This window comes from Hydra vulgaris, chromosome 05, assembly GCF_038396675.1.
Source record: "Hydra vulgaris chromosome 05, alternate assembly HydraT2T_AEP".
NCBI lineage: Eukaryota > Metazoa > Cnidaria > Hydrozoa > Anthoathecata > Hydridae > Hydra > Hydra vulgaris.
Genome location: NC_088924.1, coordinates 35,522,740 through 35,537,500, shown reverse-complemented (window position 1 = coordinate 35,537,500; position 14,761 = coordinate 35,522,740). Strand labels below are relative to the sequence as shown.

The 14,761-nt window shown below is 23.5% G+C and overlaps 1 protein-coding gene across 4 annotated transcripts in view; it reads right to left on the bottom strand.

Annotated features, from left to right (window-relative positions):
* Positions 1-14,761, bottom strand: part of LOC100204665 (voltage-dependent L-type calcium channel subunit alpha-1D) — a 196,755-nt gene that overhangs the window by 25,106 nt on the left and 156,888 nt on the right. For all 4 annotated transcript variants that reach the window (XM_065798025.1, XM_065798024.1, XM_065798026.1 and 1 more), the window contains 3 exons: positions 6,838-6,903; positions 6,616-6,707; positions 6,290-6,449 (listed from right to left, as the gene is read on the bottom strand). In XM_065798025.1, the coding sequence (XP_065654097.1) occupies positions 6,290-6,449; positions 6,616-6,707; positions 6,838-6,903 (318 nt within the window). The remainder of the gene's footprint in view (positions 1-6,289; positions 6,450-6,615; positions 6,708-6,837; positions 6,904-14,761) is intronic.

Below are 14,761 nucleotides of genomic sequence, written 5' to 3'. Positions count from 1 at the left end.
AATAAATGGGTAAAAATCATTTATATCAAAAATTAGAAATTTGCAAAGATTATTTTTGATTTTTTTAAACCAATTTTTAACAAATTGGGTGCTTTGCCATTGATTCAACTATAGTTTATTTTTTAATTCGTGAATAATTTTAGATAAAATGACTTTACAAATTCTTCCTCCCTCGTTTTTCGAAGGATTTAAATGGCGAACTGAAGGTTTGATAATAAAATTATCCTTATGGTCTTTTAAAGTGAAAAAACAGACGGATGATCTGCTTATCTCAATATTGTTAAACACTATGGTAGATTCAAAGTTTTTTTCCTTTCTTATTTATTTGATCTTTTTAAGGACACAGACTTCATAAAATTTTTAATCAAAACTATATTAAAGTTAGCTATAGTTGCATGCCTAATGTCAAGTCTTTGATAAATGCACATAACAACAAAATTTTACAAAGCGATAAAAATAAAACATCAAAAAAATGCAACTGCATACACAAAAAAATTTGTCCATTATATAACCAATGTCTTTCTAGCAATGTTGTATACCAAGCTACTGTAAGTTCTGGAGATCCTCAATTCAAAGATAAAGTTTATTTCGCTATAAGTGAAACCACATTTAAATTAAGATATGCCAATCATCTTAAATCTTTCAATGCACCCAAATATAAAAATGACACTGAACTTTCCAAAGAAATATAGAAGCTAAAATCAAAAAATATAAAACCTGTTGTTACATGGAAAATAATAGGACAATGTAAGCCCTAGAATCAAGGATCAAAAGTTTGTAATCTTAGTCTCCTTGAGAAATTTCATATATTATCATATAAAGAAAAAAACTTACTTAATAAAAGATATGAAATAATATCAAAGTGCCGGCATTTAAAAAAATTTTTACTATCCTTATTCGACACCGGGGACTAAAACCTTTGATGTCTTTTTGTTATTGTTTTGCTTTGTTTTTGTAATGTCAGAACTCGTTCCACCGTAATTTTAGTTTGTAATTTTTAAGTGACGAAATACACAATGGCTGATCATTGTCAAAAGGCATGAAACTCAGACTTCCATTAAAAGTTGTTTTTATTCATTTTATACAAATAAATCAATATATATATATAGATATATATAGATATATATATATATATATATATATATATATATATATATATATATATATATATATATATATATATATATATGTATATATATGTATATATATAAATATAGATAGATATATATATATATATATATACATATATATATATATATATATATATATATATATATATATATATATATATATATATATATATATATATATAGATAGATATAAATATATGTATATATATAAATATATATATATATGTATATATATTTATATTTTATACAAATAAATCAATATATATATATATATATATATATATATATGTATATATATATATATATATATATAAATATATATATATATATATATATATATATATATATATATATATATATATATATATATATATATATATCTATATACATATAAATATATGTATATATATACAGTACTGTGAATAAGTTTTAAACCACTTGTATAATTAGACGTACTTACAATTTTTTTCCTATGTAATTTTTTTAAAGCATATCTAAGTTTAATAATATATAAGAAAAGTTGAAAGAATATATATTATTTTGAATAAACAAGTTTGTAATTTTTAAGTGACGAAATACACAATGGCTGATCATTGTCAAAAGGCATGAAACTCAGACTTCCATTAAAAGTTGTTTTTATTCATTTTATACAAATAAATCAATATATATATATATATAGATATATACATATATATATATATATATATATATATATATATATATATATATATATATATATATATATATGTATATATATGTATATATATAAATATATATATATATATATATATATATATATATATAAATATATATACATATATATAAATATATATATATATATATGTATATATATTTATATTTTATACAAATAAATCAATATATATATATTTATATTTTATACAAATAAATCAATATATATATATATATATATATATATATATATATATATATATATATATATATATATATATATATATATATATATATATATATATATATATATATATATATATATATATATATATATATATATATATATATATATAAATATATATATATATCTATATACATATAAATATATGTATATATATACAGTACTGTGAATAAGTTTTAAACCACTTGTATAATTAGACGTACTTACAATTTTTTTCCTATGTAATTTTTTTAAAGCATATCTAAGTTTAATAATATATAAGAAAAGTTGAAAGAATATATTATTTTGAATAAACAAACAAAATTGGTGAGGAAACATTAGGGATTTGTTTGTTTATTTATTAAAACAATGTGTAATTTATTAAAGCAATCTTAACTCAGTTTATATTCATCAATAAATTTCAAGTTTCATATCTCAGTGTTCATAAATAATGACCATATGAATTTTAACTTCAATTTGAGGGGGTTCAAATTTTATATGGTTATAACTTTTTAACGCTTAGTGGTTGAAAAAAAATACTTAAATTTATCAATGAATATAAACTTAGTTGAGAATAGCAAAAAAATTAATTCATCAATTTGTTGCTCTAACATTTGGGGCAGGGGGGATAATATTTTAGGGCTTTTTTGTTTCCTCTAATCATTGCAACTTTTTAAAAAGCATCATTATTTGACATAAGTATAAACATACAAATGTTTGGATTTCGCTCCATGTTAGCTCAAACATCAAAAAATGCTGGATCAGTCACTGCCACAGATCTCTTGTTTCTGAAGCAAATTTGTGTCAGAATTTAGTTTTTAAACGCTGGAAATGTACAATAAATATTTATATACATATAAATTTTCAGCTTAAGACAAATATCTCAAGAAAATATGTAAAAAAATAATTTTTAAATGTACTTTTAAGGTTCAAAATTTGCAGTTAGGTACCAGATCAAAATTCAAATTATTAAAACCATTCAATAAAAAGAAAGTGAGAAAGCAGTCGCCGTAGCTAGCTTGTTGAATCAACTGTCCTTCTTCTTTAATGGTTTTTTGAACTTGAATTGAACAATGAACTTTTTGTTAAAAGTAGCTTCTAAAGCTTCTTCAAGCTCATCAAACAATACATTCTTTACAATAAATTTCTACAATAAATTCTTGAATAAATTTTACTGTAAGCACAGCAAAATTGAATTTTTTACTACAAAATATTTTTCTTAAAACAAAAAATACATTGGTCAATAGATTTACAATTTTGCTGTGAGCTCTGATGAGTTGTTAGCAACTTTAAAGGATTTTTAGGGTTTTGGAATTGATTGCATCCAAAAGTCTCATCTGAAGGCACTTTTTTAAACTATGACCTAAAATATCTAAAATTAACCTATTAGTCTGGTGAATTATACAACTCAAGACCTAATGGCTGATCTTTATCTGTTTTTACATCTTTTTGGACATCTCTTTGTTTTTAAATACAGAACTTTTTATCATTTTTATATTGTGATCTCAATCAAAAGATACTAACACCAGCACCAAACACCTCTATGGTTTTACCATGATTTGATTTTCACCTCTGCAGCAGGCTCAATATACATCTGCCAATAGCCTTGTTGATCTTAAAAATGTAATAATGTTATATGTTAAATAATGTAATGTAGATAGAATAAGTTTTAAAATGACACTGCTAAAAACTTGTTACATTTAATTTTGACAAGATGAAATCAAAACTTGTCAAATTAAATTTCTATTAATTTCATTTTTATTATACTTCTACTGATTTTAAGAAAAGTTTGTCATGGGAAAAAAAAATGGTTTAGAATTATTTTCTTTGCATTTTGCATCTGATTTTAAACCATTTTGCAAAACATTGTTTTTAAACAATTTGTTACTTATGACATAAATTATTTTTAAATAATAAGACTAAAATACCAAAACTTATAAAATTAAAATTTAAAAATTGCAGAATCAGAAAAGTCACAGGTCAAAAATCGCGACGCCCTGGAAAGAGAAATATAGCCAACCATTCTATTGATCTCTTTGAGTATTTTATTACTCAGAATAAAAACCTGCCTGATTTTAGAGCAATGCAAGTTGAATTTCATAAAATTCAAGGTGTGTGAAACAGCTCCATATTTGTTAAGTTTCACCTAATGGTCTGATTTTTTTCTGCAATTGCAATTGCAAATGCAATAATCTCTGCACTTCTCAAAAGTCTAAATTTAAATAATTTTAAAATTAGAAACTTATACATTTTGTTTTTGCAAAAAGGTAATTTAAAGTGAAGTATATCTTTACCTTAGTATTTTTAAACCTTTTATGGTGTTATCATATAAATAGTTTATTCTCTGGCTTAACAGTTTTATTCATGGCTACAGCTATATGAAGCTCTCTGAAATGATGGCAGGAGGTTATCAAGAATAATGGTTGGCCAGCAAACTTAGCTAATCTTGTACAAACCCCTTTTAAATAGCCAGAGCTTGAAGTGGGTGAACTGTATTAGATCAAAAGCATCTAACAAATTTCTAATTGCTATGTATTGGGCCTCAACGCTATTGTGTTTAAAATCCACGTTTTTTTAATTTCATAATGAATTTGTGTGTTTTTAAAATACCACCAGTTTCCAAAAATAGTATTAATAAAAATGTACACAATTGGTATAGATAAAAAACCTTTCATTATTTAAAATGACATAATTATATAGTTAATTATTTGTAAAATTCTATTTGCGATGATTGTTTGAAAATGCCCTTAAAAACTCGAAAATGTAAAAATGATTAACTTTAAAGGAGTGGCACGAGTATAAATACGAGTATCCAAAATGAAAAATAAAAATATTTTATTAATAAAACAATATCTTGGGAATGTTTTATGTATTTTATCAAAATATATATATATATATATATATATATATATATATATATATATATATATATAATACATATATTTATATATATATATATAAATATATGAATACATATACATAAAATAAATAAATAAATTTTATTTCTTTTTTCTTTTTTGACAGTTGATTATTTTGATTGGTTATTTACTGAGTTATTTTGTAATAAATATATTGGTTTATTATGTATAATTTTTTGTTCGTTAATATTTCTATTTTTTAATATTTATTTCAGAGTTTTTTATTATTGTAAAATATCTTTTGAAAATGTAAATAAATTTTACGAAACATGTCAAGAATAAAAAATATTGTGTTATTTTTAAATATATATATATACATATATATATATATATATATATATATATATATTCATATATTTATTTATATATATATATATTCATATATTTATATATATATATATATATATATATATATATATATATATATATATATATATATATATATATATATATATATATATATATGTATATATATATATATATATATATATATATATATATATATATATATATATATATATATATATATATATATATATATATATATATATATATATATATATATATATATATATTATATATATATATAGTAGGGTGTGCCATGCCGCCCCTTATATTCTAAAAAAGATCAGTTCATATTCTTAAAACTTGCTATTGGTTCTCACAAGCAACTTGGTTAAATTTTTTCATAATTTTATTGGATTTAGGGGGAGCACAAGACCCTTGAACGCTTACCGGGTCTCTAATATTATTAAAAAAAAGGTTTTTCAAAATTATTTCATGTTGGATCTCAAAAGAAGAGAAATTATTTCAAAATTTCAGAAAAAATTATCATTTTATAAAAAAATTAATTTTATTTAAGTTTTTTATTGGGAATTATTATCAAAAAAATACACTTCTTTCATTTTTAGTTATGAAAGGTCTTTTTTCTGCAATAAACTCAAAATAAATAATTTTTATATAATTTCGCTTCTTTTGAGACCCAACATGACATAATTTTGAGAAACATTTTTTTTTTAATAGTATTAGGGACCTGGTAAGTGTTCAAGAGTCTTGTGCTCCCTCTAAATCCAATAAAATTTTAAAAAAAGCAAGTTTTAAGAATACAAAAAGATCTTTTTTAGAATATAAGGGGCAGCTGAGAAATCCTAATATATATATATATATATATATATATATATATATATATATATATATATATATATATATATATATATATATATATATATATATATATATATGTATATACATATGCATTTACCTCAAACATAAAAATTTATTTAACACATAAAAAAACAAAATTCATCAAATTATGTGATAAAACTAACCAAAAACGCACAAAAGAAATAGAAAGAGCAGAAATAAAGAACTGCTGCAATTGTTGAGCCACATTTAACTGGGGAGGCACTACCATTCAATGGTAACTCACACTTTGCATGATCAAAACAATCCATCATTATCAAATGCCACCCTTCACCTGTACCACACCTAAAAACATTTTTAATAGTAAACTTTTAATAATAAAGAACTTGAAAGTACAAACTAAATTGTACTAAATATATTTTCAAGTTGTGATATTTTTTCATTAAAAGTATATATGTAAAGGAAACTCTATAATAATAATGATTGTGCTTAAAAAAAAATATGTTTATACCTAAACAAAACTCCAAGAGAACTGAAAAAACCTTTAAAGTTATTGTACTCATTAATTTGTCTAAGATTATCGTTAGCTATGCGACTAAACAACTAAAAAAAAAAAAGGAACTAAATTTGTTTAAGCAACATTAAAAAATAATTTTTAAAGTTTTCTATTTACCATTACATACAAAAGCAAATTCTGGGTTAGTGGAACAAAAATGATGAATGGAAAAAATACCTGCATTCCTATAACAGCATAGATAAAAAATAACATTGCAATTAGAAGCATAATGTAGGGCATAGCCTAAAATCAAATATTAAATCAAATATATGTTACAATAGACTAATAATATAAATAATAAATATAATATATAATAAATAAAATAAATGTATATTATACTTTCAGTACAAACATAATAGCTATATACTTCATCATCATCATCATCATCATCATCATCATCATCATCATCATCATCATCATCATCATCATCATCATCATCATCATCATCATCATCATCATCATCATCATCATCATCATCATCATCATCATCATCATCATCATCATCATCATCATCATCATCATCATCATCATCATCATCATCATCATCATCATCATCATAATAATCATAATCATCATAATCATCATCATCATCATCATCATCATCATCATCATCATCATCATCATCATCATCATCATCTTATATATATATATATATATATATATATATATATATATATATATATATATATATATATATATATATATATATATATATATATATATATGTAAATTATGTTAGTGTATTTTACAAATAGAGTGCTCAATGTTCTTAAAAAACAGAGCAATAATTAATTAGTAAAAAACACTTATCTAACTTTTATCTTCGACTTGAAGTTTCACCATTGCTGGATCATCAGGAAGAGTTCTCTTCCTGATGATCCAGAAATGGTGAAACTTCAAGTCGAAGATAAAAGTTAGATAAGTGTTTTTTACTAATTATATATATATATATATATATATATATATATATATATATATATATATATAATAATAATAATAATAATAAATGTTTATTGAATTCTACTTATGTACATAATAAATATTTTCCTTTCCATGTGTCAATAGAGTAAAGGCAAAACTAGGTAATGATTTAAAATATAAATCAAAATTTCTTATAAAATGTTTTTAATGGAAAAAATATTATATCTTTGATTTTTTCTATTGAATATTTTTGGTATCTTTAAATTAGGTCTATTCAAGATGCTTGGAAAAAAAATATAACTAAAAAAATATAACTAAACTTATTAGTTCAATATTGTATTATATATTAGAAATAATTATTTTTTTATACATAACATTAAAAATTGTTGTATTTTATGTTGTAATAATAGTTATAACATTGTTGTCACCATACTTTGATTTTTTCAATATGTAAGCAAAACTTTTGGAATTTACAACTTCAGATTAGTTAATGGTATTTATTATAATAATTTGTTTTGCAGTTATTTAAAAAAAAAATGTTAACATACTTTTTAATGCTACTATAACAATTGAGTTTATTTACAAACAAGAAAGCCTTTTCAATCTTTTCTGACGTTGGTTGAACAGTTTTATTTTGCTGTAATTATAGAATTTTCAAAGTCTTTTGTTTGTTGGAATCAAAAGTAAAAAAATGCTGAACCCTTTGGCTTTTTCTGAGACTTTTTCTGCTTATATATATAATATGTTTCTAAATATCCTAAGCAAACAAAATGCTTCCATAAAATACTCTGTTGAACTAAAAAACTACTAAAAACAATTTAAGTTTTCAGATATTACGAACACAATTCATAGAGTTTATGAGTTTCAAATACATCAAAAAGAAGCAATTACTAATATTCAACTTAAACATAATTTAAACATCAATCCTAATATTATCACGAGTGTATTCAAAGGGTTTTCATGTCTCACAAAAAGAATATGCTTTAAAAAATGTCCAACAAGAAATTCAAATAAAAATATTTGGTGAAAATGAGCACAACAAGAACAATCGAATATTGCCAGAGTATAAAAGAAAAAAGGTTTAAAAATTACCGATTATCATCCAATAGACAACCAACCATTTATAAAGCTACCATGGATACCAATTGTTGATACCAAACTTAGGAAAAAGCTTAGGAAGCAAAACATAAAAGTTATATTCACATCAGCTCCAAATTTAAACAATATATTCTGTAACATCAAGACAAAACTTCCTCCAAATACATACCCAGCATCTATTAACTAAAATGTTCATGAAGTTCATGCAGTTGGAACTCCAGAAAAATAGTATAAGAGAAAAATGGACCAGTTTAGGTGTTACTGAACATTTCATATTTGATTAGTTGGCATAACATTTGAAAAATCCTATTTTATTATGCTTTTTTTAACATTTTTTAACTATTTTATTATGCTCTTTTTAATAGTTTTTGTTATAACGTTTTACTTTGTAAGAATTTTTAATTATTATACCTGATGACACAGTTATCAATCATGATTAATTATCAATCATGATTGATTATCAATCATGATTGATTATCAATCATGATTGATTATCAATCATGATTGATTATCAATCATGATTGATTATCAATCATGATTGATTATCAATCATGATTGATTATCAATCATGATTGATTATCAATCATGATTGATTATCAATCATGATTGATTATCAATCATGATTGATTATCAATCATGATTGATTATAAATCATGATTGATTATCAATATTGATTGATTATCAATCATTATTGATAATCAATCAATATTGATTATCAATCATGAGTGAGTGTCAATCATGATTGATTATCAATCATGATTGATTATCACTCATGATTGATTATCAATCATGATTGATTATCAATCATGATTGATTATCAATCATGATTGATTATCAATCATGATTGATTATCAATCATGATTGATTATCAATCATGATTGATTATCAATCATGATTGATTATCAATAATGATTTATTAACAATCATGATTGATTAATTCTATTGTTCAAAATTGATTATAAATCAACCATGATTGATTAATTCTATTGTTGCTGTTTTTATCTGTCTGCTTATACTTTTAATTTTTTTTAGTTGTTATTAGTGTAGCTATTGTTTTAATTTGTAAATTTATCTTATTTTTATAATTTTTATTTTGTTTTGTGGTTTTTTGTTTGCACTTATTTATTATTATTTTTTGTTTGTTTTAGGTGATATATCACTATTATCAGTGCTCGAAGTGAGGCGGGATGCGGTGGGATGCCATCCCATCACCTTTTTATAAAGTATAAACCATTCCATCACTTTTTTATAAATCTCTAAAGATGGGATGGTATTTTTAATTAACCGAATCCCGATACTTTTTTTTCTCCACTTTTGGCACTGACTATTATCATACTACTCATAAAGTTTTTATTGTATTGTAAATGTTATTTTTTAGTTTTAATAAAATTTGATTTTTAAGTCTGTCATTTCATTTGTTCACAAAAACATCAGGCTATATATTTAGTTTTTGTTTAGATTAATGATTTATTTTTATTATTTTTCTATTAATGAATAATATAATTTCTATCAATTTTTATCATAGTTTATTATTTTTATTATCAGTGTTGGCAATTTTCCCTTAGTGTCATTATTATTTTTATCATTACTGTTAATAATTTTATTATTTGAATCATTATTATTATTTGATACCATTTTCATCAGGTTTTTACTTTAAATTAGTTTCAAACTATTTGTAAATATCCATGATTGTTAGACCTTAATCAGAAAAATATGATTGATTGATAGGATAACAATAGTACAGCAAAATATCAAATAATATATTAACAGAAAAACAAATTTATATTCTTTCAAAAATGTTTATATGGAGCTGTATTTGTTGAACTCTACATATATTAAATTGTATAACAAAAAAATGACTTTCAAGGTTATATATATATAATATATATAAAAGGAATTAAAAGGAATTAAAAATATAAAAATAAAGATGCACCATATAAGAAGCAATGTTATATATATAATCTATGTAAATTTAACATATATATATATATATCTATATCTATATATATATATATATATATATATATATATATATATATATATATATATATATATATATATATATATATATATATATATATATATATATATTATATATATATATATATATATATATATATATATATATATATTATATATATGTATATATTATATATATATATATAATATGTATATATATATATATATATATATATATATATATATATATATATATATATACATTTATATATATAATATATATAAATATATATATGTATATATATATATATATATATATATATATATATATATATATATATATATATATATATATATATAATATATATATATATATCTATATATATATATATTATATATATATTGCATGCCTATAAATTAATAAAAATCAATCAATCAATAAAAAATCAGTCTTTTTCCATATCTGTGGTGTTTACAGTCTGATTTTAATGTTTAAAGAGGCTACACATTTGTCTCAAAAACTGAGTTGGAGTTGCCTTTCTATGTGATCATACAAGGTTGTCTTTCTTCAATATTTGACATTTAGCAATATTATTATATCTATAATTTCAGTAAATATATATATATATATATATATATATATATATATATATATATATTATATATATATATATATATATATATATATATATATATATATATATATATATATATAATTTCAGTAAGTATATATATATATATATATATATATATATATATATATATATATATATATATATATATATATATATATATATATATATATATATAATATATCTATATATCTATATTTTTAATAAATAAAAGTAAAAAAAAAAAATCAAAATGCCTTCTCTCTAAAAAAATATTGCAATTATAGGATTTAATTCAATTTACCATTTATATTTACAGATTTGAAGCATGCATTTATGTTGCTTATATGAAAAGTGCTTATTTAAAGTTGTTTAAAGTGAATATTTTTTAAAAATTCATGCTTGACAAGGCTAGATGCTTGACAAGGCTACATGCTTGACAAGGCTACATGCTTGACAAGGCTACTTGGTATTCCAATTCTCACTTCAAGTACAGAAGAGAAGCAGAAAACAGCAATCATGGAACTTCTTTACCAGTTTGAGATTGATTTAAGAATAATGACAGGTTTAACTGGTAAACAGAAAGAAGTATGAAAGAAGTATGCATTTAACTACAGAAATAAGTATGCATTTAACAGAAATTGACTGACCTCTACTCTTATTAGCATGCAGACATCATGTGATGTGAATGACACATTCTTCACTGCTGGAACATCTCTCCAAATAATAACACAAATGGACCAAACAATCCTCTGTTTAAAGAGTTTAAGTTTGTGTGGAATTCTTTGGATCACAATTCAAACAATGAAATTGAGAAAATTACTGGTAGCTGATTAATTTTAGAATGCTTTGGAGTTGTATGAAAACATTAAAAACATGGAAACAATGAAGATGGCACTTTATATGGCACATTTAATGCCATAGTTTAAGCAGCTGTAAAATAATTAAAAGTATATTATTCAGTAAATCACAGTTGAAAATAGTAATAACATGTTTAATGTGTAATGTGCTCCTAGAGTTATACACAATAAACAAATGATTAGTATCGTAAATCAAACTGAAACTGTAAAGAATGAATCTTAGTTTTTTAAGGCTGTTTAACTATTACAAAAAAAAAAAAAACAATATTAAAACACAATATAATAAGTTTAATTAGTTACTTTTTATTAAAACAAATATTATTATTTAGGAAGAATACAGGTCTGAGTATTTTGAATTGACCAAACTCAGAGTAATGATTCTGTCTGGAGATGTGTAGTACAGACTCTATAAGCCTGAACCTGTATATTATGTCATTTTTGATGAAAGGAATATACTTTATGAAGATATTCCTCCAATGGATAAAATTCCCAAACTCCATTCCTCCAATGGATAAAATTCCCAAACAAAGATATTCCTCCATTGGATAAAATTCCCAAACTCAGGGCCCAAGAAAAGAAAGAAATCAAAAAAATGACTTTCTTCACTGCATTGTTTTACATTGAATGATTTCTTAGGGTGGAAATTCCAGCAATAGTTCCCTTTTTTTACTGTAATTTTTAATTCTTTATTACTCAAAAGGTTTTAAAGTTTAAATAAAAATATTGCTTTTAGTGCTTTTTTTTGCTATCTAAAGTTTATTTCTTAGGATATGAATCTTTGGCAGATGACTCTCAAAGTACTATGATGTCAAATTTAAGCAGGCAAAACCTGTAATTAACTCAGTGAAGAGAAATACCTGGTACATTTATCCTAACACTGTTGTTGCTCTAGTTGATGAAGAGGTCCATGACCATGTTGAGATTGCCAAGAAGCTGTATTCCATGCCAAGGCTCGAGAATTAAGTTGTACACAGGCAGCAGATGGATCTTGAAATGCTAAACAATCTTAATTTTTGTCAGGATAATCCTCCTAGCTTAGTTTCACTGATAACTGAGTAAGTTCATATTTCATTTTTTCAACCATAGAAATGAAGAGTTGCAGTGGCTAAAAACTCCAGTTAAGACATAAAATCTAAACGAATGTTATTTGGAGTTTGAACATTTTGTCAAAAATCTTGAGGTAGTTAATGATTGCAGCGAGAGGGCTGTGAAACTTGTTCTGATAAATTTTCAAAAAAATTTATCAAATTAAAAAATAAATAGGAAATAATAAAGTTACTTCCAAAAATATATTGCATGACTTACTTTTAAATAAGAGCTGATCAACAAATCCCACAAAGTGAAGAAGAGACAGAACACTTTTCTTGTCGCTAGTAAATTTAAGAGTAGAAGAAAGTGACAAAAGAAAACAGATTTTGAAGTTTCTCTTTAAATCTTTTCTACAAAACTTTTTTCTGTTCTAGCATTATTGAAAAATAATAAAAGCAGCTAAATGTATGTACACATTGCAACTTGGACATGCATTAGCATCCAGACAGTGACACTTTGGTCAATTTTAGGTGTAGTAGTGGTCAAGATAGTCTGTCTAAGTTGGTCACTGTCAAAAGCCCCAATACAGCTTCAGCTACTCCTTTATGAAGCAGGCGCCTATCTGCATCTTTTTTATAGGGACTAAAGTGCAGTAGCAGCTTGTAAACTTGCTCTAAAAAAAATTCATCAACATTTTGTCATTTTTAAGAATGAAATTAATGTCATAAATAGACAGCAGTGCTGTCACAGCCACAAGGGTGAGTTTTTATGTATTTCTTTGATAAAGACATTTGCGAAAATAAAGAAAATTAATAAAGAAATTTTACTTTTTTTGGCATATTAAAAAAGTACACAGTTTATTATCATTTCTATATCATTTGATTTCTGAGAAAAAACTTGATTACTATAAGTAGGAAGGCAGAAATAACACAGAGAAATAACACAGAGAAATAACACAGAGAAATAACGTAGAGAAATAACACAGAGAAATAACACAGAGAAATAACACAAAGAAATAACATAGAGAAATAACACAGAGAAGAAACACAGAGAAGACCCAAATGAAGGACTGATAATGTCACACAGGCTAATTGAGTATTTCTAAGACTGCAGTAATAAAAGGTTTACCTTGGGTGTCATAGCTAAACACTGTAAAATCATGTAAAAAGAGTGATCATCCTAGGTTTCAACAAACTCATTTACTGACCAAAGAATCCAATGTGTTGCAGTTGCTCATCCTACCTAGTCCTTGAGTCAATTTTTTTTTTAATTATTCACCTCCCCAAGGCCAAGAGAGTCGCTACAGTTGAGGAGGGTACTTTTTGTGTTTACAACCCTCTCTCAACTCTATAACTCCAAAACACAAATCTCGATGAACAAGGCAGCTGCGCAGAGAAACAAGTTGAGCGCGGTATTACCAGGAAGGTGGTGTGGATTGAACTTGGAACTTCTCACTTATAAGGCAAGCGGTCTACCACTACACCACTATTGCATTAGTAATAAGTAATTAGTAATAAGTAGGCTTGCTAATGAAATGCTTATGAAAAAAAAGGTTGCTGAGCAAAATGCAACATCAGAGACTAGTTCATCAACATCAGTTACTAGTATAAATAAAAAAACAGA